The sequence below is a fragment of the Cebus imitator genome, unplaced genomic scaffold, assembly GCF_001604975.1.
Source record: "Cebus imitator isolate Cc_AM_T3 unplaced genomic scaffold, Cebus_imitator-1.0 Scaffold485, whole genome shotgun sequence".
In the NCBI taxonomy this organism is placed as follows: Eukaryota; Metazoa; Chordata; class Mammalia; order Primates; family Cebidae; genus Cebus; species Cebus imitator.
In genome coordinates, this window is record NW_016107800.1 from 216,579 (window position 1) to 243,015 (window position 26,437).

Consider the following 26,437-nt stretch of genomic DNA (forward strand, 5'->3'; position numbering starts at 1 on the left):
TTGCGCTCGTCTCATTATAAATGCATATTATGAGTAAGATATGCATACGTTATGTGTGCATTTGTTTACGGTCTGTCTCCCACATTGGGTATAAGATCCACGAGGGCAGGAACTTTATTCTGTTTACTGCTCCCCAGGGATTAGAACAATGTCTGACACATACTGTATTAGGTTTTCAATAAAACTTGTTGAATGAATGAATGGGTTAGATTCTTCGTATATTGCGGGGGAGAGGCTCTCAGTTGTTTTTCCCCATGAATTTGCTTGTGTCTGAAAAGAACAGCTAGCTGAGTAAAGCTGTTGCATATACTAGATGCTCAATAATTATTTATTCAGTGAATCATTTTTGAGCTCCTCAAGGATAGAGCCCTGTGTCTGTTTTCTTTCCGTATTTCCCACAGCCCCTTGCCCTCTGTTGACTCTCAAGCCTTTGTTGTTATTGTGGAAGAGAACAAAGGATATACTTGTTGAGAAAATTTAGCTTACTGTGTTGTGACAGTGAGTAGGTGCACTTGTTTTTGCAGAAGTAGCTACAAGAAAACCAAACGTGCAAATTCCAGACCAAAAGCTGTGTGGAAGAGAAACCACTTTCAGAATCTGGAATCTTTTATTTTTATCTTCTAAAATCCTACACATCAAAGGCATCATTTTTCATGAGATTTAGTGTCAACTTGTGCAGTGTTTCAGAAAACACCTATGAGTTTCCTCATCATTCGTCTGCTCTTAAAGAACTTCCATAATGTAAAGCATGTTCACACCTCTCAAGCTTTTGGAAGAACTGAGACTTCAGAGGTCCACACAGTGCCTCGCACAGATAAATCACTCCATAAGCTAACGCTGAATTATCTTTTTTTTTTTTTGACACGGAGTTTCACTCATGTTACCCAGGCTGGAGTGCAATGGCGCGATCTCGGCTCACCGCAACCTCCGCCTCCTGGGTTCAGGCAATTCTCCTGCCTCAGCCTCCTGAGTAGCTGGGACTACAGGCACGCACCACCATGCCCAGCTAATGTTTTGTATTTTTAGTAGAGGCGGGGTTTCACCATGTTGACCAGGATGGTCTCGATCTCTTGACCTCGTGATCCACCCGCCTCGGCCTCCCAAAGTGCTGGGATGACAGGCTTGAGCCACCGCGCCCGGCCCATCTTCTTTTTATTATTATTAATTTAGAGTCTCACTCTGTCGCCCAGGCTGGAGTACAGTGGGGTGATCTCAGCTCACTGCAGCCTCCCGCCTCCTGGGTTCAAGCAATTCACCTGCCTCAGCCTCCAAAGTAGCTGGAACTATAGGCATGCACCACTATGCCCGACGAATTTGTGTATCTTTAGTGGAGACGGGGTTTCACCACGTTGGCCAGGCTGGTCTTGAACTCCTGACCTCAAACAATCTACCTACCTCGGCCTCCTAAAGTGCTAGGATTACAAGTGTGAGCCACCGGGCATGGCTGATCTTAGTTTTTAAATCACAATTAACAGGTGAGGGATGAATGAATGGTTTTGTTATGCATTCTCTTTAGAAATAGCTGCCAGGAACTCAATCCCGTGATTGGTTACCTTTCTAATTCGGATCCAGCTGTGAATCAACATATTACTTTTTTTCTCTAATTTTATTTTATTGTGGTTTTTTTTTTTTTTTTTTGAGACAGCGTCTTGCTGTGTTGCCCAGGCTGGAGTGCAGTGGTATGATCTTGGCTGACTGTAACCTCTGCTTCCCAGGTTCAAGCAATTCTCCTGCCTCAGCCTCCCTACGTGCCTGGCTAATTTTTTTTAAAGTACAATTTGCATTTTATTTTTCTCCAGAGAATAGTCCGTCTTCAGTCTTTAAGGACTCAGCCCCTCACATGGGTTTTGTGGGGTCGTGGGGCAGCACCCGCAGGTCTAAATTGGGGTGGGGGTGTTCAATCCTGTGGGCTTCATGAGATCGATTCCTGACTACTTTGCTGTGAACTGCACAACTCACACCGTAATGTAACTTCACATACCGCTTGGGAAGCACATAGGCATCGAAGATGCTCGCTTTAGAAATGTCCCTGACTGCTGCAGCTTCCCCTCACTATGTTTTGAATGACGAATTTCTTAACAGCCTTGTCCGTGGGCATGCATTGGGCACAGTTCATGCAAATAGGCTGCATGTGGCCGCGGCCCTTTTGGCACGAACATTGTTGCTTCTTTTCTTTGTCATCTTAGAGGCATAAACTGGAGACAACTAATTTTTGTATTTTTAGTAGAGATGAGGTTTCACCATGTTGGCCAGGCTGGTCTCGAACTCCTGGCTTCAAGTGATCCGCCTGCCTCAGCCTCCAAAAGTGCTGGGATTATGGGTGTGAGCCACTGCACCCAGCCTCTAATTTTAAATACAGTTAGGAGAGTCCTCCCAGCTACTTTTTCCACCAAATGTCGTCAAAATACAGGTCAAAAGAAGACCAGTGTCTCTTGATGAGTGGCAGCAACACATTAAAAGCCACCCTGGTGGCCTTAAAGACTTAACACAGCTTTTAAAAACTGCTAATTTATGCACTGGGCTTCTCCATATCACCCTGCACAGTGGATCACATTATACAGAAAAGTAGATGCAACCCACATATAATAGGCGATGGCTGGGCCGCGTTATGACCTTATTTTCACTGATAAAGACAAATCTCATAACTCACTGGCAGCAATGTCAGTCCTTTATCTTGCCTTGGACTCATGAGGATACAAGTCACATCCACTGAGCCTGTTCCAAGTGTGTTAAGGAAACTCGGGCAGCCAATCGTCACAAAGGTGATTCATTCATTTGCATCGAGAAATCCTGTTGGTTAGAAAGCAATAAAAGTGTTTGAGCTTCTTCTTTTTTTTTTTTTTACCCCCCCATCTCTATAAAAAGTGGCTCACCCTGGTGAAATATACGCTTTCACTCATCTCGCAGAGCTGCTGTAAAAAATAACATTTGGCAGTGGGAAGTGGGACTTTTGCTTGAGGAACTGATGTGTATGTATAATATTTGTACATTTCTTAGATGGCCATGGACACTTGTCAATGCTTTTGTGTTCCAAAGACTTGTACAGATAAAATTGACTACGGTGCAGGTCTTGAGTTTTAAAGTACATGAGAGTATCCGTGAAGTGTGAGGTTGCAGAATGAGGTGGAAAGAAAAGCAAGGAGACTGGAGCAGTGGAGTGGTGACATCAAGTGAAACGTTGAGTTTGACTCACACGCCAGTCATCAGAAAGCGGGGTGCTGTCTTTCCCCAGGCGCCCTGCCTGCTCTCCATCTCAGAGTCCTGGTTGTCCCTCTCTGTTTCTGCTCTCTGCCCGGTTCTTTGAACCCTGATGTTGGCCGCAGAGGCCAGTTGAGAGCCATGCAACCCAGCCAGGGCCTTGGAACACTGAACAGATTCCAGAAGACCTGAAGTGGTAGCCCAAGGAAAATGGAGACATAGTGTGGGGGGGTGGAGGTGGAGGTGGGGCTGTGGAGTGTCCTTGAGTGGCTAAAGGCTGGTTCCTCTGCTGGGGCACAAATTGATTGGGGGGCCTAGATGTTTATTTTCTTTTTCTTTTCCTTTTTTTATTTTTGAGATGGAGTCTCGCTCTTTATGCTCAGGCTAGAGTGCAATGGCATGATCCTGGCTCACTGCAACCTCTGCCTCCCGGGTTCAAGTGATTCTCCTGCCTAAACCTCCCAAGTAGCTGGGATTACAGGTGTGCGCCACCACACCTGGCTAATTTTGCATTTTTAGTAGAGACAGGGTTTCTCTGTGTTAGTCAGGCTGGTCTCAAATACCTGACCTCAGGTGATCCGCCCATTTTGGCCTCCCAAAGTGCTGGGATTGTAGGTAGATGTTTATTTTCAAAGCAGACGCTGCGTCTTCCTTTACACTTTGTGCTGTGCTAAGTGCGATGCTGACACTGGATGAATGTTAATAACAGCAGCCATAATGACGATGACAAGAGAGATGTAGTAACTTCACCCCCGTTTGCCAAGGGAGCGTCAGAGACTGAAGTGTTTCTTTTGATTGGCATTAATGTGCCCAGGGGCAGGGTCCTTGTCCAGCAGACTCTGCCCCTCGGTATTTTTCGTGTTCTCCCCGTTGCTTGGAGAGGCTGTGAGAGGTAGGCAAGAGGTCCTAGAGGCCAGGACTTCCTGCATATCCTTCTTCAGAACAGTCACTCTGAGAGCCCCACGTGTCTTGTCTGTCAGTCAGACCCCTCTGTCCAATGAGATCCTTTAAAGAAACAATAATGATTCCTTCATTTTAATTATTCTCTCTTTTTTTTGATTTTTTTGTTTTTTTTTTTTGGTCTTACTTCAGGATTGCGCCTTTTAAATAAGCTATACCTTCCTTCCCCTCTTATGTATAATTAATAATGGTAGGAGGTATACTTTGGTCTTTTTTCTTTTCTTTTTTTTTTTTTTTGAGACGGAGTTTCGCTCTTGTTACCCAGGCTGGAGTGCAATGGCGCGATCTCGGCTCACCGCAACCTCCGCCTCCTGGGTTCAGGCAATTCTCCTGCCTCAGCCTCCTGAGTAGCTGGGATTACAGGCACGCACCACCATGCCCAGCTAATTTTTTGTATTTTTAGTAGAGACGGGGTTTCACCATGTTGACCAGGATGGTCTCGATCTCTTGACCCCGTGATCCATCCGCCTCGGCCTCCCAAAGTGCTGGGATTACAGGCTTGAGCCACCGCGCCCGGCCTGGTCTTTTTTCTTATTTGATTACACTGATTTTGGTTTAAAACAGGACCCATTTACGTACTGAAAAGATATATTTTCTGATTCAGTGAGGGTTTTTCCTTCCAATGTGTTGGAAGATGACATAGCTGTGAGATGGCCCGAGTCTGGGCACCAAACTAAGTAAGCTTGCCTTGCTCTGGCTGAAGGACAAGGGGCCTCAGTGGGGACTCCAGCTGCTGCAGGAGAGAGCCCTGTGTCCTCTAGAGGACGGGTGTTGTGCCATAAGTAGCAGCCATCATGGTGGAAAGTCAAAGTTGGGATGGCAGCTCCAGGAAGTGTCCCAGGAGAATGCAGTGGTGGCTGTCTCTACAGGTGAATGCTCTGCTAGCTGCTCATTCCTGACCAGCATAGCACCAGGCCTGCCAGTTGTTACATTCCATTTCCCTTCCTCCTCCTCTCCCTTTTAGATTCTGGTCCAGCATTGTGTTCCTGGGGTACTGCCACTTTCTTCTTCCTAGAGTCCATGTGATTCGATGGTAAAAAATATGAGCATTGGAGGCCAAGACCTTGGTTTGGGTCCCAGCTTGGCCAATTGCTGGTAATGCAGTCTTGGGCAAGCGGCTTACCCTTTGAACTCTGGGGCCCTCTTCTGTAAAGAAGGGACATGATGTCTACTTGGCAGGGTGGTTGGGAAGGGTGTATATGGTAATGAATACTGGGTGCAAAATGCCTCCTGGCATGAGGCAGGTTCTCCATGAATGCTTGTTGACCCTTTCTTTTGTAGGATCTGTATGAGTGATTACCTGGAAGGGTGGGCAGCTATTTGAAAGCTGAATGATAAAGATAGCAATACTTGACAACACACACACACGTGCCTGCCCGCGCACACACACACAAATATACACATACACACACACAACGTCTGTCCTGTCCTCTCTGTCCCCACCATCCTTCTCTCATGATCCTTTCCCACTGCCTCCAACTCCATAGGGTTTACCTTGATTGTCTGCAGCCTGCATTGATCCTTCCCAATTCCTTGTCGTCGTTGCCTCCACCACACAACTGAACATTTCATTATGAGTCGTCATGGTTTGTATATGAAGATCTTTTCTCTCCAATAACATAAGCTCCTTGGGAAGGGATTGAGCATGATTCCTTTCCTTGTGTCCTTTGCAGCATCCAGCACAGCATCAGGCATGCAGTAAATGTTCAATAATTGATTGTTAAGTGCAGTGCCATTACCAGGCCTACCTGACGGCAGAGAATATATTTTATTTGTTTTTGTGTGTGTCTCCACAGCAGTTCACCCAGTGCTAAGCACGTAGGCACTCATAGGTCCTCAGTAAACATTTGTCAGATTAAAATTACCTTTTACTGTTGGCCATTGACATGAAAAGTATATGAAAGACCTTGGTAGTAAAAGCTGACTCTACAGAAGGTTCTGGAATGTCTGGGATTTGGGGAAGGCATATCTTCCTTTCTAGCAGTTTGTAAATTGTGTCACAGAAGGGCAGAAGGAGCATTGCAGAAGGAGCATTGCAGAGGGAGCATGGGGACTTGGCTTTTGGTTTGAACTGAACGCTTTGTCCAATGTTGCCTCCTAGACTCGGTCTGGAAGCAGGCGACCCTGTGGCTTTTGGTAGAAATCACATCTCTTCTTGACTCAGAAGCCCTTTGGGAATTTTTTACCTGTCAGTGACTCTATTGACAGCCCCGGTTTTTTTTCTGATAGGTTTGATCTTGGCCCATAATCCTTGAATAGACAAAACTTCCAAGGAAACAGATTTCCATTGGACTGGAAGTCGATCATGCTGCCCCAAGAATATGAAATTAGGCTTCAGGGGAGGTGGTTAATTTTCAATTATCCACAGGTTGCAGCAGGGGGCTGCTTATCACGAAGTCACCCTGAGAAGGGTGACCAGGAAACTCAGCTGGGTCCCCCTCTCAGGCAAGCTTCTGCCCACTCCCCCAGCCTGCCCTGAGGCTCTTTGTCCTTCTGCATGTGTGCACAGCTCTGGCTCCATGCCCTTCTGGGCCTCCAGCTGAGGGAAGCTCCGTGGCTGGGGGTCACCATGTTTTCTGACCTGGAGAACTCAGTTCTGTAGGTCTGTGTGCCGTTAACACAGTGAGTGCCACCGGAGCCATGAGATGCAGCCTTGTAGGCTGGGTTTAAGAAAAACAAAAGGCCGGGCGCCGTGGCTGTCTCCTGTAATGCTCACTCTTTGGGAGGCTGGGGCGGGAGCATTGCTTGAGTCCAGGAGTTCAAGGCCAGCCTGAGCAACAAAAAATAAAAAAAATTAGGCTGGTATGATGGCACACACCTGTCGTCCCAACTTCTTGCAAGGTTGAGGTCAGAGGATTGCTTGAGTCCAAGAGTTTGAGGTTTTGGTGAACCCAGAAGGCCCCACTGCACTCCAGCCTGGGTGACAGAGCAAGACTCTGTCTCAAAGCAAAACAAAGCACCAGCAAAGGTATAACCCAAAGCTCTGAGCCTGAGCTAGCTTCATGCAGTTCAGGGGCAACATACATGGGTGGTCAGGGGAAGCCCAGCTCTGCCATTGTTCCACATAGCCTGAGTTTTGTTTTTGAGACAGGGTCTCGATCTGTCACCCAGGCTGGGGTGCAGTGGTATGATCACAGCATACTGCAGTCTCTGCCTTCCAGGCTCGGTGATCCTTCCACCTCAGCCTCCCAAGTAGCTGGGGCCGCAGGTACTGCAGCACGATGCTGGGCTAATTTTTGTATTTTTAGTAGAGACAGGGTTTCACCGTGTTTCCCAGGCTGGTCCTCAAGCGATTCTCCTGCATAGGCCTTGCAAAGAGTTAGGATCACAGGTGTAAGCCACCCCACCAGGCCACACGGCCAGATTTCTTTCAGCCTCTGGTGGCACTGTCCTCACAGTGAAGAGCAAGGACCCCTCCCCATCCAGCTCATGAGAATTCCTGGGCAGCGACGCAGCTGTCTGGGAGAGGGCTTTCTGCGTGCACGGTCTGCGGGCTTTCATTAATTCACAAAGCACTGTCCGTGAGGGAGCCAGGCAAGCGGTATTATTATTTCCATCAATCACCCAATACTGAAGAAACTGAGGGAGCTGAGGGTGAGGAAGGCTGCCGAGCTGGCTCATTCGCTGGGAGGAGGAGGTACAGGCTGGGAAGGCTCAGGCAGCCCAGTCCTGGCTCTCTCTGCCAGGGGCTCGGAGGTGAAGACCCAGGGCAGACAGTGTGGCTTGGACTGCGCCAGCCGCATTTCGAGGCACCCCACCGCCGCCGTTTTCTTTCTGGGTTCCCACATCAAATCCATTTTGATTCAATTTGGGTGTTCTGGAGTAGCGGAAGGGAACGAGGTTTAAAAGAGGTCAGCTCCATTACTCAGCATTATTAATGATGTTGTTGGCCATTAAAATCCCAAAAAACTAGGAAACTAATAAATTTTACATATTGAAAAATCACAGGTGGATCAGGCAAATGGATAAATTCTTGAAAGTATTTAATAGCTGTTAAGAGGACAGAATGATAAATTCAATATTGAAAACCAATATCAGCTTCACAATTACAGGCCATTTATCATAACCAGCTGCATGGACAGCATCTTACTGCAGGGACCACCGTGTGATTCATACGCAGAGACCCGGAACAAGTCCATATGAAACGAGAAATAAATCTGGTTTACATATTGGAAACTTATTTCCACTTTCTATCTTTATTGCCAACGATAATGTTAGCTTTCAAGAACAAATTGTTACGCATTAAACCTATGCATAATGAGCCCAATTGAGTCAAAAACTTCCCTAAAAAGAGCTTTAAATTATTCCAAATTGGGTTATTAGCTTAACTCTAATTCCTCTGAGAGAGCCCCAAAGTCAGTGAGTTCAGCACTGAACCAGACAGTCGGTTACCCAGATTGGGCCCCCAAGTTCTGAATTTGTTCTTTCTCTTCCTTTCCTCTTCCTCCCCTGAAGAATTAACAGTCAGGCTAAGAACAAACATAACATTTAACAAATGTGTTAATTTAACAAATTGCAAGAAAATTGCAATATATATTTTTGATTTTAAAATGAATTTTTGCAACTTTTCAGTATAAAGGAAATAAAGTGAGATGAATTATTGTGCTTTCTTTGAATACATGAGTGACTATGAGTAAGCGAAATGATTTGAGTTTGGACCCTTGGGTGTCACTGACAGGGTGCCAGCTTGGCCAATATTTTGATCTCCAGACATCCTAGGATCAAGGGGCAGGGAGGTGATTTTGCTGTTATGTTTCTCATCCTGCTGACAATTCCAGGCTGACCCAGCTGACACAGAATGGATTTTTTTTTTTAACTGTATCTTTTTCCTGATTTCAAGAATGAGGTGTTCAAGTGCAGAAATTTTGGAATGCACAGGGGGAAAAAAAATCACCTGCAGCTTTTCCCAGAGGCTACTGCCAATTGCATTTTGAAATGTTTCTTTTTCATTTTTTTTTACTGTGCATTTTTTCTTTCCAGATTGAGATTATATGATTCTATCCCATGCAATTATAATTTTAATGATTAAATAATACACCATTTTATAAGGGACCCTTTTCTAACGCTGGGTAGTTAGGTTGCTTTCAACTTTTCCCTGTTATGCAATAATCATCTTTATAAATGCATCTTTGGGTGAATTTCTGATTATTTCTGTAAGATTTGTTCTCAGAAATGTCATTACTGGGTCTAAGAGTGTAAACATTTTAAGGCTTTTGATATGTTCTTTTTTTTTTCTTTTTTTTGAGACAGAGTCTTGCTCTGTCTCCCAGGCTGGAGTATAGTGGTGGGATCTCAGCTCACTGCAGCCTCTGCCTCCTGGGCTCAAGTGATTGCCTCAGCCTTTTGAGCAGCTGGTATTATAGGAGCACGCCACCACACCTGGCTAATTTTTGTATTTTTTAGTAGAGATGGGGTTTGACCATATTGGCCAGGCTGGTCTTGAACTCCTGACCTCGTGATCTGCCTGTCTTGACCTCCCAAAGTGCTGTAATTACAGGCTTGAGCCACCATGCCTGGCCATCCTTTTGATATGATCTCAGGCTAAAAAGAAGGTTATGTAAACCTCTAATTTGTGAATCTGTTTATTGTTTGTACAAGCTGCAGCCACAGCCTAAAAGTTAAGATCATGGACTTTGGAGTCAGACATATTTGCATTTAAGTTCCAGGTCCGCTACAGACTAGCTGAGAAATTTAACTACTCTTAGCCTCCATTGCCTCATCTGTAAAATGGGCATCATGACACTTACATCTCAGGGTTGTTATGAAGATAAAATGCAACAATGCCTATTACATACTTAGCAAGACACCTGCCTGGTACAGGGTAGACATTTCATAAAAGACAAATAGTGTATTAGTCCAGTTTCATGCTGCGGTTAAAGACATACCTGAGACTTGGCAATTTACAAAAAAAAAAAGAAGTTTAATTGGACTTACAGATCCACATGGCTAGGGAGGTGTCACAACTATGGCAGAAGTCGAGAAGGAGCAAGTCCCGTCTTACATGGATGGCAGCAAGCAAAGAGAGAAAGTTTGTGCAGGGACACTCTGCTTTACAAAGCCATTGGATCTCATAAGACTTATTCACAATCAGGAGAACAGCATCAGAAAGACCTGCCCCCCATGATTCAATTACCTCCCACCCTGTCCCTCCCACAACATGTGAGAATTCAAGATGTGATTTGGGCAGGGATACAGCCAAACCACATCAAATGGTATTGAAGTTTATTCAGTTATGTGTATGTGACAGAGTATTAGAATGTATGTCTTTATATATAAGAGATGCATAAAGGCATCATATAATTTAAAATATTTTATGCTTTAATAATATTCTCCATCATCTCCAGGATAAAATTCTACCTTGTTATCATTCTATATCTTTCTCCATCAGAGCGCAGCTCACCTTTCCAACCTTTTCCTCTCTCTTTCCTGGCAGTTACATTTTGCTCTGCCTGCCCATGGCATGTCTCCCTTGAGTGTGCCATGTGCCTCCTATCACCGTGCCACGTCACTACCCTCTCTCTCGCCTGCCATTTACCTTCTTCTCACTGTTTGACAAATTCTACTCATCTGTTTAGGCTGGGCTCAGGTGTCCCTACTTTTTTTTTTTTTTGAGACAGGGTTTTGCTCCTGTTGCCCAGGCCGTAGTGCAATGGCATGATCTTGGCTCACTGCAACTTCCATCTCCTGGGTTCAAATGATTCTCCTGCCTCAGCCTCCTGAGTAGCTGGGATTACAGATGCTATCACCGTGCCTGGCTAATTTTTTGCATTTTTAGTAGAGACAGTGTTTCACTATGTTGGCCAGGCTGTTCTCGAACTGCTGACCTCAGGCAATCTACCTGCCCTGGCCTCCCAAAGTGTTGGGATTACAGGCATGACCACCACGCCTGGCCAAGGTGTCACCACTCTTATCAAACCTTCCCTGATACGTTTGCAGACGAAATGAATGCGTTGGTCCTCTATGCTCTCACAGCATCTCGTGTATACCTGGGTTGCAACATCTCTCAGTCTCACTTGTTACAGTGAGTCAGCTGTGTTTCAAGCTCCCCCACCAAACTTGGAGCTCTTTAAAGGTCAAGATCAGCTTATTAATCTTTGTTTTCTTTAGCGCCTACTACAATGCGTGATACAATAAAAGGGGTCAATAAAAGTTTATTAAATGTAACATAGGTCGTGGGTACGATCAAAGAAATCAATACATGGCTTTTAAAGGCAAATTGAATTTCAACTGAATCGCAAGCTGATTGGACTTTAATTTTTGATGTATCATGAGATCTTAAATACAAAGGCATTTTGTGCAATTGTGTTTTCTAAGCCTTGAAATACTTAACGCAATTTGTAAAGTGTTTCTAGGCAAATTGCTATGACCTAAAAATGTGCAAGGACTTTCAGAGGATCCCGTATAAACATATATCAAAATATCTCATGGGAGACTGCAGTTTATGTCCATCATGTAGGTGTGGACATGAAGCCCAGGAAAGAGAGAGTGTTGAGTTTTTCGAATCCTGAATTTCCTGTCTAGGCTTAAATGATATCACAGCCAAAGCTGCAGTTTAAAACCGTCTTCGTATTGACTGGACACACAGTTAACTAGCCTGGTAAAATACCTGGGTTGTGTCTAATTGACAAGCACCCACTTTATCATTATTTTTGTGTATTTGGCTTAGCATTGGCTAAGAACAGTGCTTGGCACATCGTAGGCACTCAATCAATATTTGCCAAATGACCACATGAATCAGCAGTCACATTTGGTGTGACCCAATCTGCATCTACTTGGGGTTTCCTAGTACAACTTGACAAATCTTTATAGAGTGCTTTCTGTGTTCCAGACACCTTGCCAAGGAGCTGAGAGTATGATGATGAATAGCATATGGTTCCTGTCTTCACGATGCTCAGAGTCTGGTATGGGGAACAGACATACAACAGATAAATGCAGTACGCTGTGGTTAGTGCAAAGAGAGGCCTTTGCACATGGTGCCAAGAAACTCAGAGGAAGGGTGTTTGGTTCAACCCAGGGGCTTCAGGGAGGATTATCTAGGAGAGAATATACCTGACTTAGTCTTGCTGGATAAGTAAGAGTTAGTGTGAAGAAAGGGGTCATTTCAAGCACAGAAGCATCACTAGCAAAGACAAAAATATGATATACCATTCATTAACTAATCCAATACATTTTCACTGATGGCCTATTATATCCAGGTGTTGTTCTAGATGCTGGATATATAATGGCAAAGAAAGCAAAGTCCCTTCCTCATGGAACTTGAGTTCTCGTGGGCACAGGGCCCACAAGCCTCTTTCAGCATTGCTGGAGAACAAATATGGAGAAGGGAGCGGTGGCGGAAGCTGACGAAGAGGAGGAGATTTTGCTTACTGCGTGAGAATTGCGTTGATACCCTACCTACTTCCACAAAGGATTTGAGGTGCTTATAAAAAGCTAAGTATTTGCCAAGTCAAGCCACCACTAGGCCAGAGTCCCAGACCCCCTCTCGAGGAGGAGATTCTTCTGCTTCCCCGAAAGTCTGTTGGTTTCTGCAAGGAACCTGCCAACAGCGCTGGAGAGAGGAGGCTGTTCCTGGTTGCTGCCTGCTCCTAGAAATCCACCTGGGTTGATTTAGTGATTTGGATTGTGAGTCAAGGCAGCAAGCAGGGAGCCTGGCACATAGTAAGAACTTCATAAATGTTTGTTGAATGAAAACGTGTTATTGAGCAACCATGAGGGGGATAACTTTATTTGTAAAACAAAGCTCCCTTTGAGCTTTGACTTGAGTCTAAGAATGAATGGCATTATAAGCTTCCTGGAAAATAAGATGGCTCCTACTCCAACACCCTGCTCAACCCAAGTCAAAGGATAAAGAGCCACAAGTATAATAAAACCCATATGTTTTTATTTCCAAGTCCATCCATCCATCATCCATCCATCCATCATCCATCCATCCATCCATCCACCCACCCACCCACCCACTGTTAGACCAGGCACTGTGCAAGACACTGGAGATACTGAAATGACTATGGTATTCATCATACAATGGTAACAGGTAGACCTGTAAACATAGGATCAAACTACAGTGAGAAAAGTGCCAATCAGGGCAGGTAAACAGGTGGGGTAAAGGCAGTAAGGAAGGCCTTAGTGCTAAGCAGAGTTTTAAAGGATAAGACGAGTTTGCCAAGTTTAAAAGAGGATGGGAAAGGCATTAAGGTTCTGAGAACAGCAGAAATAAGATGAGGAAGCACGGCCGAGTGCAGCGGCTCATACCTGTAATCCCAGCACTTTGGGAGGCTGGGGTGAGTGGATCACCTGAGGTTGGGAGTTCAAGACCAGCCCGACCAATATGGAGAAACCCTAACCCTGTCTCTACTAAAAATCCAAAATTAGCCAGGCATGGTGCTGCATTCCTGTGATCCCAGCTACTCGGGAGGCTGAGCCGAGATTGCACCATTGCGCTCCAGCCTGGGCAACAAGAGCGAAACTCCGTCTCAAAAATAGAAAAAAGATCAGGAAGCCCAGAACACTATGGGGGATTGAGAATGGGCAAATAAATTGGTGTGGCATCAGGTATAATTTAATTTAAAAGTTGATAGAGTATCGAAGTTGAGGAGATGAAAGAAAAGTGTTTAGAGGTGCAAGTTTTTCCAATTGTCTGTTGCAAATAAAATGAAAACAAAGGCTGAGCTCAGTGGCTCACGCCTTCAATCCTAGCACTTGGGAGGCTGAGGTGGGAGAATTGCTTGAGGCCAGGAGTTTGAGACCAGCCTGGGCAACAAAGTGAGACCCTGTCTCTACCAAAAAAACCAAAAAATTAGCCAGGCTTGGTGGCCCATGCCTGTGATCTCAGCTACTCAGGAGGCTGAGGCAGGGGCATCACTTGAGCCTAAGAGTTTGAGGCTGCACTGAGCCATGATCACACCTCTTCATTCCAGCCTGGGCAACAGAGTGAGACCCTGTATATATACGTATAAAATAGTATAGAAGAAGTATGATTACACTGATTTCAGTCAGAAGGCTACTCTCCACCTAACGGTGGTGTTATAATTATTCTTCTTGTGGTAGCATTTCTTTACATGTGCTTTGGACCCCAAATCAAAGCACATCAGAATATGACGAAGGAATGTCCGTGATGAGAGTTATTTGATGGAGGATGCATTAGCTCTGTTTCCTGAGTAAGCAGTTTATATCCTGCCAGGCAATGTCCTGCTATGGCACAAGGACTATTTCCAGTGATTTTACTTTGACGCCGAACAAACCACATTTTATAATTACTTATTAGGCAGAGGACATCGTTAATATATAACTGTACCTTACGTAAAGTCCACACATATGGAGAGTTACATTTATTCATTGAGCTCTTGAATCTCAAATCTTCTAAGGACTTTCACGAATCTTCATGATGCCTCTGAAAATTGCGTTTTGCATCCGATTCTCTTATTTCTGTTAAAAAAGTTTCAGAAATTCATGTTGCTGGTCCTTCGTCCACAAAGTAGAGTTTCTTCTTTTGGACAAATTGGAAATTGGTGTTGGACAAAGTAGAACACAGAAATTGGCTCCAGATCATTTTGTGCCTGTGGGAGGATTGAGGGCTTAAGACAGCATGCATCTCACAGTGTCATATTTGGCCCCTTTCCTAGTAAACGTGGAGGAAGGCAACCAAGAGACCCCAATCCAGGTTTCCCTCGATGCAAGGAAATTCAGTATCTAAATGCCACATTTTCTGGTACTGCCTAGCAATGTTATAATAGTGGAGCCCCATAATAAATAATAGTGTAATAATGTCATGATGATAACCTATAATTTAAATAAATCTATGAAAATGAAGAATGGAGAGATCTCCAGTATCAGCTTCTGAGAATGAGTCACAGACTCAATTCTCAATTCAAAGCAATTGGCACTTCTCATGTATATACACAAATAGATCTCCACCAATCTCATTAAATATTCAATCCATATTCAAAGTTATTAAATATTGAACATGATTTAATAAATAAGACCAAGTTAATCAAGACTTTGACGGGTGGTTGTGGGTTCATAAAAAAGCAAAGAGTCATGCCACTTGGGTCTTATTTTGATGCTGTGCCTCCCAGCCCTGTTTTTAAGAGTGCAGGAATTGTGTTGTATTTGTGTGTGCAGGGGGACATTTGGGTTGCATTGGTGTGTGCGTAGGTGTGTTGGGTTGTCATCTCCCACTAATTTGTGTACTGGGCGGGATTGTCGTGTGTGGTTATATTTGCAGATGTGTTTGGCGTAGATTGTATCAGTGTATGTTCTATCAGCAGATGTAATGCTGGTGAGTTACCTTAGATACTGGTTTCTTCTCTGTACCTCATTGATGGCTAGGACCACAGGAGTCCCACAGTTCTCTATAATTCTTTGGGGGCATTTTCTGAAGGTTACTTTCAGGGTTGCGTATGTGCATTTGGTCCCTGAGAGTGAACGTCTCCCTAGGTTGCCTTAGTCTCAGTCCCATAGTGCAAGACACTACAGCATTGAGAAAAGAGCTTTGAACAACCTTGAGTCCAAATTCAGGTTCTGTCACTTCCTGGCTATGTGGCCTAGGGTAAATTACCTTCTTTGGCCTTCAGTCTTTCCTCTGTAAAACGGAAATAAGAATGCCTACTATACAGAATTGTCATGAAGTTTAAATAATTTCATGTGTGTATCTTATTAATAAATTATAGATATTTTACTTACTCTTGTAACAAGGCAAGGCCCTATGCTAGGCTTTGTATCAGATATGAAGGTAAATAAGACATGGTACTGACCCCAAATACTTAGTGTGGTGGGGAGGGAGACGTCCTCCCATCAAGCACTCTGACATGTTATGTTCCACTTAAAGGTTTAAAAGATCCCACAAGTTCTGAAATCATTCAGTCACTCAACAAATTCCAGTCATCCCTGGGTCTGCTTTGTGGATATTCCTGCTTGGGGCTTTGAGTCAGAGTTCTGCAGGAAGCCAGAGAGGGAAAGGCGATCTCTCATCAAGGAAAGGAGGGAGAGAGAAGGAAAACAAAGAGAATTCCCTGTCTGCACACTTAATTGAAGGGAAGAACACTGTAGCCCAAGCCTTGGACACTCTGTCCAGTGTCCTAGCCTTCAGATAATTTCTTCCTTTTTTAATTTTTATTTTTATGTTTTTGGAGACTGAGTCTCACTCTGTTGTCCAGGCTGGAGTGCAGTGGTGTGATCTTGGGTCACTGCAACCTCTACCTCCCTGGTTCAAGCAATTCCCCCGCCTCAGCCTCCTGAGTAGCTGGGATTACAGGCATGCACCACCACGTGCAGCTAACTTTTTTTTATTTTTGGTAGAGACAGGGTTTCACCGTGTTGGCCAGACTTGTCTTGAACTCCTGACTTCAGGCGATCTGCCCGCCTTGGCTTCCCAAAGTGCTTGGATTACAGGCGTGAGTCACTGCGCCAGGCTGGGATAATTTATTTCTAAGAGAAGGAGGTCCTCTCCCTTATTCACTGGAGATTTGGCCTCCTCACTCCTCACCCCTGTCTGGACCGAAGTGTGCAGAGGGTGCAATTGCACTAGCTTGTGGTCACATATGAACTCAGGCTTCAAATCCTTGGTTCTTCCAGGCCCCCTACCCTTTTTTTTTTTTTTTTTTTTTTTTTTTTTTTTTTTTTTTTTTGATTTTTTTTTTTTTTTTTTTTTTTCTGGCAGGATCAACCAGGTATGTAAACTTTTTGATAGCAGGGCTTATAGCATAGAATAGTGGATTTTTACCTCAAATATGCCCCTCAATAAGTAGCATGGTCTTAGATGGCATAGCTTCTAGAATGAACTTGTTGCAGTTGAGCTGAAGGTGGACATGGCAGTGGGCTGCTCGGAGTGGTGCCTCCTGTACGTAGGCACTCAGAGACTGACAAATGAATGATGTATCATGGGCTCCATGTGACCCCGAGCCAACCTCAGAGATGTTTGCTAAAAGTGTTTCTGGCTCTGTTGGGACATGTGTCCTTGGAGCCCTGCCATCTTGGTAGGGAAGGTGCAGCTTTATAGATCGGTGTGGCTTTTTAGAGTGTGGCAGAAAACCAGGCAATCCCCAGCCCAGCATGGAGGGAGCCAGCAATCCTCAGACACACAATTCAAGCCTGGCAGGTGTGAGTGTGTAAGAGAAGGGGAGGGAGTTGCTTCCTATTTATTGGTCATTGAGATGGGATGAGATGGTTATTCAGGAAGGCCTGTCTACCTTCCTAAACCTATCAGAATTGAAGTCCAAGACTTATAAGTGGATGGCTACCACACAGAGGGAGAGTGGTGGGGCGTGGGGGTAATTGCAACTCAATGAAAATGGAAATGTGAAGATGAAGGAAAGAGATGCAAAATCCTACCTTGTGCAGTATTAATTGCTCACAGTAGTCAAGTGCTACTCTGTGCCAGGACCTGTGCTTCGGTGCATTATGTGGTTTCATCGTCACAGCTCACAGTACGGTCATCATTCCCATTTTACAGATAGGGAAACAGGTTAGTGACTGCCCGGTGTCACAGTAAGTGGTGGAGCAGGCATACACATTTGGCATCTATGATATCTACCAACTGTAGCACCTCAGAGCTGGAGAAAATCTTAGAGAACATCTAATTCAGCCTCTTCATAGTCAGGTGGGGAAATGATGCCAGCCCTAGGATTTGCCTGCAGTGGGGACTCGGGACTCGGGAGAGGCAGGGAGGCTCTGAGAGGGGAATTTCAGGTGGCACTCACCCTCAGTTGCGGACTCTGTGAGCACCCCACCTGCCCCACCGAGTCCCAGCCTTGAGCAGATGTTTCTTCTGGTTTTGTGGTGTGAACCACAGAGGCCCAGGCCGGGCTTTCTGGACTTGATTTGATATCCCAAAGTAAGGAATGAATAGAATATTGTGCGGAGTTTTGCCAGCACCCCAAAGTAGATTTTTACCCAGGGGCTGAGTGGAGGTTCTGCTTCTGGTTGGTAGCACAGGAGAGCAAACTCTGGCCCCAGAAATGAGGGCTGAAACTAGGAGAATCCTGGTCATGTGGGGCCACAGGGTGGACTCTTTGGGAACAGAGACTCCACGTCTCTCCTCCGGACTCCACTGGGCTGAAATGAGGAAGTGCCAGGAATAGCTTCTGGGGGAGGGACTTGCCCCATCAGACCCAGAAAGGCCCGGGAGGGTTAGGTGCACAGACACACGGAGAGCATTAGGCCTGCCTTATTTGCAAAAATTCCTCTCTCCACCTGTGTATGGCCACCTTTCCAAGCCTGGGCTTTCCCGCTCCGGTTTTAGTTCAAGGACAAAAGAAGGCAAACCCCACGAGCAAAGTACCCTGCTATCATTCCCATCCCCTGTAAGCGGGAGTCTGCTTTTCCTGGAGAAGGGTGGGAGGTAAGAGCCAGGTCTTTACCCCCGCCCGGCTCAGCCTCACTAGGAGTGTCCAGGGGCAGCCAGGTGGTCCCAGGTGCTGTCGCAGGGCGCGGGGGGAAGGCTTCCTCCCAGTGGCCCCGGGGACTTGAGCGCAGGGGCAGGCAAAGTGACGGGAACAAGCTGACCGGACTCTGGTGCCCTCGCAACTCCCCGCATCAGCGAGGGAGCCCAGTCCCAGGCTGCAAGGAGCAGTGGGGGTCTCGACCTTGCCTGGAGTAGACCTTGGCAAGGCAAGTCCCTTGTCGTCTTCTCCTTGGGTCTCAGTTTACTCATCTCACCAGGCACAGCTCAGCCCGACTTGGGTCTTAACATTTTGAGGTCTTTCCTTTTCTTGCCATTTCCCTGGCTCAGACATTTTTCGAGTTCCTGTCTTGAGTCCCTGTCTGCAGCCCTGCCCGTCCCTCTCGGTCCTCGGCCTGTTAGGAGCACGGCCTGGGGGCGCCCCTGGCTCCCTTTAACCCTCCCGAACCCCCACTCCCACGCCCGGGATCTCCCGACCATAGCACGAAGGAAAGGCGGAGTAAGGAAGAGAAGGGGGAGTAGACCCGCGAGGTTAGAAGGAGAAAATAGAAAATAGAGAAACAAGGGAGCAAGAGAAACGAGCAAAAGAGCGAAAGCGGGGAGGAATGAGGCGAGATGCTGGAAAGGGTTGGATCGGAGGAAAAGGGGAATCCAAAGGCCTGCCGAAGAGAGAGGCTGAAGGCAGGAAAAAGAACGAACGGGCGCGCGCGAAACAGCAGGGGCTGAAAGGGCCAAAGGGAGAGAGAGAGAAAAAAAGAGGCGGGTGTGCGGGAGAGCGGAGGGAGGGAGCTGCGAGTCGGGTGGAGGGAGGCTGGGCGGGAAGGAGAGGGAGGGGCCGAGGGACGAAGCGGGTGGGGGCTGGCTCCGCAGCAGCCGCTGCGGCTCCAGCCGCCCGCCGGATCGCTGGCTCAGTCGCTCAGTAGCTCCCTGTGCCCGCCGCCTGGCTGTTCGCAGCTCCAGCTCCTGTCCGGCGCTCTGGCCGGGCTCGGGCTCCGGAGGACGGGACCACGCGACTGGCCGGCCGAGCCCGGGGCTGGCCGCGGGAGCAGGTAGGTGGCTGGGTGGGGACGGTGGGGACCGCGAGGACGGGGAGCCTTGGACGCCAGGGGCACCAGGGAACACAGGAGTGGGGGTTCCGACCCCGGAGAGGGGACTTTGCAGCCCCGCGACTAACTTTTCACCAGCTCCGTGGGTCTCGGCTGCCGAACCGAAGTTTGGCGCGGGGAGGAAGTGGATGCGGGGCTTGCGGGAGCGCCCGGGGTTTCGAGCAGGGCGTGGGGGCGCCTCGGTATAGGCAGGCGCAGCCCTCCGGCCGCAGTCGGGATGCGGCGTCCGCGGCGCCTCCACGTGCGGGGGAAGACCAGAGAGCAGCGGCACGGCGCGGGTGACCCGGGGAGGGCGCCCACTCACCCCCTTGAGTCTGGGGACTCTGCTCTCAAGCCGCCCCGGGTGCGCGGGCTGCGTGCACTGCACCGCCGGGGTCGGGACGCAGAGCCTGCGGGGACGCGGCAGGTTCCCAGCCGTGGCCGGCGGTGCTCCTCGTGGTCTCCAAGCCCCAGCAGGTGCCACGCACGCTTTTGCTTTTGGGAGAAGCGAAACAGAACGTGTATCCGCTTATTTCTTTTTCATCCCGTCGCCCTTACTCTGTTCCCGCAAGTCCAGGACCCGGACGGCCGTGTGGGTCGGCTCCCTGGACGGCTCTCCAGCCCTCGGTGGCGACCCTGGCTCCCAAAGTTAAAGGAGAAGCGAGTCACTGTCTGCGAGCGCCTGGAGCGTGGCCCCGAAGTTCCCAACTTCGCGCCCAGCCGTGGGCGGTAGTGCTGGAGGTGGGGAAGTGGGCGCTGGTTGTGGCTCCTTGGAGCTGCCGAGCGCAGCCGCCTTCCTCCTGGACTTGGCTTATTTTCCTAATTTGTTAGAAAAACATTACGACTTAAAAATAGAATCGTTCCTCGCGGGCGTCAAGACTCGTGAGTGGGACGCAGCCACCACCTGTCCCGATCCCGGGAGCGCCAAGCCTCGGCGTGGCGGTCCCCGGAGCCCCGGAGCTCCCGAGCCCGGGCGGCTTCTCCTGGACCCGGACTCGCTGGCTCCGCGGCAGCCGCATCTCGGGATCCGTGCACCGCAGCCGGCGCTGCGAGGCCAGCGTGACCGCCTCCCGGGTGGTGATGCTCTCCGGAAAAATATTTCGAAGTGGGTCCTCTTCGGGATCGCCCACCCTCCATCCCTCCAAGAGTCGAGAGAACAGGGTCTTCAGCGGGTTGAAGGAGGCCTTTGGGATGGCGTGTGCTACCGGCCACCTCGGCTCGCTCGGGCAGGGGTCCTCGTGCCGGCTACCGGCGCTCCTCCGGCGCTCTGCCGGGGAGACAGGGGTTAAAGCCCGAGCTGGGCGCGGCGCGCGGCGGCAGGCCGGGGCAGTTGGAGCCTATCGGGGGCTCTGTCCCACGCGCTCCCGGAGTCTGAGGTGCAGGATTCGCCGACCTCTGCGGCTTCCCGGAGCCAGCGGGGCCCCGGTCCAGCAGCTCTCTTTGTTGGGGTGCTGTCGGGAGATTCTCTTCAGAGGTTTGGGGGGTTTCGTGGGACCAAACTCGGGGCTTTGCGGAGAGGGTCCCTCTGCAGTCGCTCCCTGCAGATTGGGCGGGGTGCCCCGAGGGCGTTGAACAGACGGGAGCATCCTCTGCTCCTCTGGCGGATTTTCCGAGTGCACACCATGCACACGCTCCCTCCGTTGCTCACGTTTTGTGTAAGCCGCTAGAAATTCCAGGTCTAGGACTGCAATCTTGCCACTTCCTCCCACTCACAGATCAGCAAACCGAGGTCCTGAGAAGTGAAAAGCCTTGCTTAGGGCTGCTATGTGGAGGAGGAGTAGGTAAAGCGAGTCTCCCGACTGTCGAGTCAGGGCCTTTTCTAGTACTCCACACGGACTTTACAGCTTTCTCCGCACAGGGCAGGTGTTCCCAGTCAGGCCACTGCACATCTGTGACAGGCTCCGGGCCTGGGTGTGTGTGAGGTTAGAGGCAAAGGACCTGTCTCTGGATTTTCAGGTTAGGTGCTGTGCTGGGAGCATCTCCCAGGATAAATCACTCCTGTGACAGTCTGTTGCATACCTGTTCTGTCCCTGCACCGGGCCCTGGGGGTAAACGGAGGCCACACAGAGGGCTCAGCCCCATCAGGTGCCACCCATAGGGAAAGAGGAGCCATTGATTTGTAGTCAAGGAGGTGAGTGCAAATCGGCATTCTCAGGTGAAATCACTTCGGGAGGGGCTGGATTAGGGATAGTCCCTGGAGAAGGCAAGATTAGGAGCTGATCCTCAGTAGGTTTCCAGGTGGGGAAGGACGGTTGTCAGGACACGGGATGCCTCCTAAGAAGGAGGCAGGAAAGCTGGTTAAGTAGCTGGTCAAAGCACAGCACTGTCAGGGCCAGTGAGCACTGGGCTTCTGAGTGAGTGTCACTAGGGAAGCTAGAAGAGCCAGTTGCTCAGAGAGTGCAAGCTTCGAACGCGGCCCCAGAAGTCTTCTAGGCCTAGACTTAGAGTGGGCAATTGGCTGGCAAGTCAGTGCCCCAAGTCAGAGCCAAGGGTGGTGGAGTCAGATGGGCAATATTCTGGCTTTTGCTTCTTTTTTCTGTCTCGTGATTCCCAGGGGTTTCAATCATTCTCATTCTTTTGCTCCTTCCCTTTTTTTTTTTTTTTTTTTTTTTTTTTTTTTTTTTTTTTTTTTTTGAGACAGAGTCTCACTTTCTCACACAGGCTAGAATGCAGTGGCACGATCTTGGCTCACTGCAACCTCTGCCTTCTGGGTTCAAGTGATTTTCCAGCCTCAGCCTCCCAAGTAGCTGGGACTGCAGGTGTGCGCCATCATATCCGGCTAATTTAGTAGAAACGGGGTTTCGCCATGTTGGCCAGGCTGGTCTTGAACTCCTGACCTCAAGCAATCTTCCTGCCTCGGCCTCCCAAAGTGCTAGGATTACAGGCATCAGCCACCTCGCCCAGCCCTTTTGCCTTTTCCCAGCCATAACTTTTAGCTACTTCAGTGTTCCGGACTTATGAAAAGCAGGAACATGCAGTCAGTAAATAGTTCTTGAGCTCCTTCTTTGTGCTAGGCGCTGGTCTAGGCCCTTGAGATACAGCGATGAATCAGACAGGAAGTGTCCCATACCTTGTGATGCTGACATTCTAAGCTCTGTCCTCCATAGGCTTAACGTCTAGTTATAGAACAGAGGCATATACATAATGATGTCTGAAGAGGTCCTAAAATGGGACAATATAACAGAATTCTGAACCTCCCCTCTAGTGCCTCAAGGCTCCAAGGTGAAAGGTTTGAAGCTGTTGGCTGTGCAGTTTGCCCATGACCCCAGCTCCTCGTTGCCAGGGGTAACCCAGAGGCAGCTGCAGTGTGATCTTAGATGCAGCATCGAAGAACTGCTGCCAAGTAGGGTACGGTGGCAGAGAGCTGGTGAATGTTGGCAACTATGATCTTGCTAGGTATCCATAGAGACTGGTGCCAGGTAACCGTGTTCCTCTTAAATTTCAGCATCCACAGCTGGTGTGCTCTGGAGCTCCATTATACAGATGGGTAAATGGAGGCCTGAATCTGCAGATTGGGAATGCTGTGCAGTCAGAGGGGCCCAGCCCGTATAGAATCCAGGTGTCCCTGATACCCGATTCAATTTAAAATGCTGATTTTTTTCTTCCTAGAAAAGCATTTCTTCCTGGCACACTAGCGATGCTCAGATTTCAGTGTGGAGGGCTTGTGAAAACACATGTTACTAGGCCACCCTCCCAATGTTCTGATTCAATGGGTGTGGAGTAGGTCCAGTAATTTGCATTTCTAAACAAGTTCCTAGGTGATGCTGATGCTCTAGTTCTGGAGACCACACTTGGAAAACCAATGTGGTAGAACAAGGGAAAGTGAATGATTTTTTTTTTTTTTTGAGATTATAAAATTGGGGAGCCTGGAATGAAGGCTGTGATTTAGTTCTAGGAACTCATAGGACTTGCTATGTGCATCCCCTCCCCCTCACCCCCCAGGAGGCCATAGAATTAAAAGAATATTTTATCTTCATCAGCACACACACAGAGAGAATATATTGCAATGTAATTAGGGAATAAATAGGTGTCGTGTATTGGATGTAGACTCCATCCCTGGTGGCTCTGTGGGGGTTTATTATAACACTGTTATAATTGAAAAGGTGTCATCCACTCTGAGAGCCCCTCTTGAAACTTTCATGGTCTGGGTGGTCATTGTCCAAAAAAACCATATTTTCTTTATTTAAAAGACTGAAAGTCAGAGAGATTGCTTCTCCTGCTAATGGGACTATCTATTTCATTTGACAGTAACTATGCAATGTATTCTTAAGGAAGAGGTAGGGGTTCGGGGGGGAACAACTGAACAGCCAGTGTGAACAGAGAGGGGCTGAAGGAAGTCCACATCACAGGTTCACAGGTCTGTTTCTTGAGCGTTTCAAAATGTTTTGGAACTCTGTCTGTCTGTCTTCCTGTATTTCTGATATGAAGCTGTATCTCAGCAGGAAGAGGAGAGTTTGTATTTCAGCATAGCTGGTCGGGTAAACGTAACAGTGCACTTTATCCCCAATGTGTTAATTAGACCCGAAAAAAAAAAACCATAAAAGAGTTGTTCTAAACGCCAGCATTTTTCATCTGGATTCTATTTATTGATTATTTTATAGTTGAGAAGGAGCAAAAATCCATGTTTTTATAGCAAATAAAGCTGGCTGCAGTAATTATGCAGGCTCAACATGGCTGTTCTGGAGCAGGATGTTGGAATTCAGCCTGACTCTCAAACATTTGGGCGAGATCTAATTGAAAGACATTTCAAAGAACAAATATTTAGGAATGCGGAGTTTCGCCGATGGTCTCTCTGGGCCAAGTGTGAGTACCTTGCTTTTAGTTTGATCCTCAGAGGTGGGAGGAGACCATGGAGAAGGACCTGGCCAGTAACACTGAGACCACAGTCAAAATGTGAGGCTGAAACTTAGAATCAGTGAGGCTTAGTAAAGGAAGGAAAGATGCCTTCAGGGAATATATCCCCTATACCTGGTGAGCAAGGGGAAGATCAATTAATCAAATATAAATACTTATTGAATGTCTAAGCTTGGGATAGACACAGTGAGAGCAGAAGCCAGGACTTTTACTTGTTATATATCTGTTTGTTTTTGTTTTTTTTTTTCTTGGGATGGAGTTTCGCTCTTGTTACCCAGACTGGAGTGCAATGGCACGATCTCGGCTCACCACAACCTCCGCCTCCTGGGTTCAGGCAATTCTCTTGCCTCAGCCTCCTGAGTAGCTAGGATTACAGGCATGCACCACCATGCCCAGCTAATGTTTTTTGTATTTTTAGTAGAGACGGGGTTTCACCATGTTGACCAGGATGGTCTCGATCTCTTGACCTCGTGATCCACCCGCCTCGGCCTCCCAAAGTGCTGGGATTACAGGCTTAAGCCACCACGCCCGGCCTATATATCTTTTATAATGGTTAGCTCAGGTATCCATTGTGACAAAAGCCCTTGATGCGGGTCGGAACGAAGGCTGCAAGTGACAGAGAAGCTGAATTCAACTGGCTGAAACAATAAGGAATTTAGCATCTCCCATAACGAGAGGTCTGGGCCATGTCTTCCCTATAGTTGGTTCTTCAGTTCTTCAGTGGTTCAACAGCATCATCAAAGATTTGGATGCTTTTCATCTTTCCTGTTCCCAAGATCACAAGACGGTGGCACCAGTTCTGGGTGTTACAGCCTCACAATCATGGGCAGAGGCAGAAAAGGCGGGAGGGACTCTTACCCAGAAGCCCCTCTGCAGACTTCCCCTTTTGTCTTATTGGCCAGATCTGTGAATTGTGCGTCATGCTTAAGCCAATCAGAGGCAAGAGAAGGAAATCATTGTAATTGACCTAGAACAATCTTTTTTTTTTTTTTTTTAAAGAGATCTCCCTCTGTTGCCCAGGCTGGAATACAGAGCTGCTACCATAGCTCACTGCAGCCTGAAACTCCTGGGCTCAGCTGATTCTCCTGCTTCAGCCTCCTGAGTAGATGGGACCGCAGATGCACACCACAGCACCTGGCTTGACCTAGAACAATCTTGATTTGTGTGCTGGGCCTCAGAGAGGATCCAAATTAGGATTCTTTTGGAAGGGTGAAAGGAGCAACTCACTGCCATACAGCTCAAGACATGGGTTTGAATGGTCTTTCTACTCGTTTTAAACCCTATTTTTTCACCTCTTGTGCCTCAGTTTACTGAATGTAGGATGGGGATTTATTGGGAAGGTAAATCTGAATTGGCTGCATAATTATACTTGATTAGTACAAGAGAGTAGAAGATTATTTGTAGATTGATCACTGAATCAAAGAATTTATAATCAGCTAATGCAGGGAATATGTGAGGACTAGACCATCAAGACCATCAAATAGAGAACAGAACTGCAGAATAAATAATCATGACGTGCAGACCCACTGCTATAGAAGGAGCATGACATCAGAGGAGCCATAGTAGCTAGGGAGGGCTTCCCGGAGGAGGTGGTTCATGGTGCATGTTCTGAAACTTCAGCACTTAAGTATGTGTAGGTTATAAATTCCTTCTACCAAACTTGCTTCCTCTTGCTTTTTTTTTTTTTCCTCAGTGGTAAAATGGGACCATTCAGTCAATCTCTATATCTCAAGCCACATTTCAAATCCTAAAATATTATTATTTTTATTATTAGTTTTGAGCTAGAATGTTACTCCTGTTGCCCAGGCTGGAGTGCAATCTTAGCTCACTGCAGCCTTGGCTTTCTTGGGTCAAATGATCCTCCCACCTTAGCCTCCCAAGTGGTTGGCATTACAGGTGTTACCACCTCGCCCAGCTAATTTTTTGTATGTATTTTTAGTAGAGA

At 47.4% G+C, this 26,437-nt stretch overlaps 1 protein-coding gene across 5 annotated transcripts in view; it reads left to right on the forward strand.

Annotated features, from left to right (window-relative positions):
* The window catches only part of MEGF11 (multiple EGF like domains 11), a 414,135-nt gene that overhangs the window by 979 nt on the left and 386,719 nt on the right, over positions 1–26,437 (forward strand). For 3 of the 5 annotated variants that reach the window (XM_037732951.1, XM_037732955.1, XM_017512995.2), the window contains exon 1: positions 19,478–19,602. Coding sequence is in view for 2 of the 5 variants with exons in the window: in XM_037732953.1 (XP_037588881.1) it covers positions 11,850–11,853; positions 16,409–16,422; positions 19,508–19,602 (113 nt within the window). In the remaining 3 variants the exon portion in view is untranslated. Of the gene's footprint in view, positions 1–11,849; positions 11,854–16,408; positions 16,423–19,477; positions 19,603–26,437 lie in introns of those variants that run through there. The other 2 variants (XM_037732953.1, XM_037732954.1) reach the window with 1 other exon arrangement.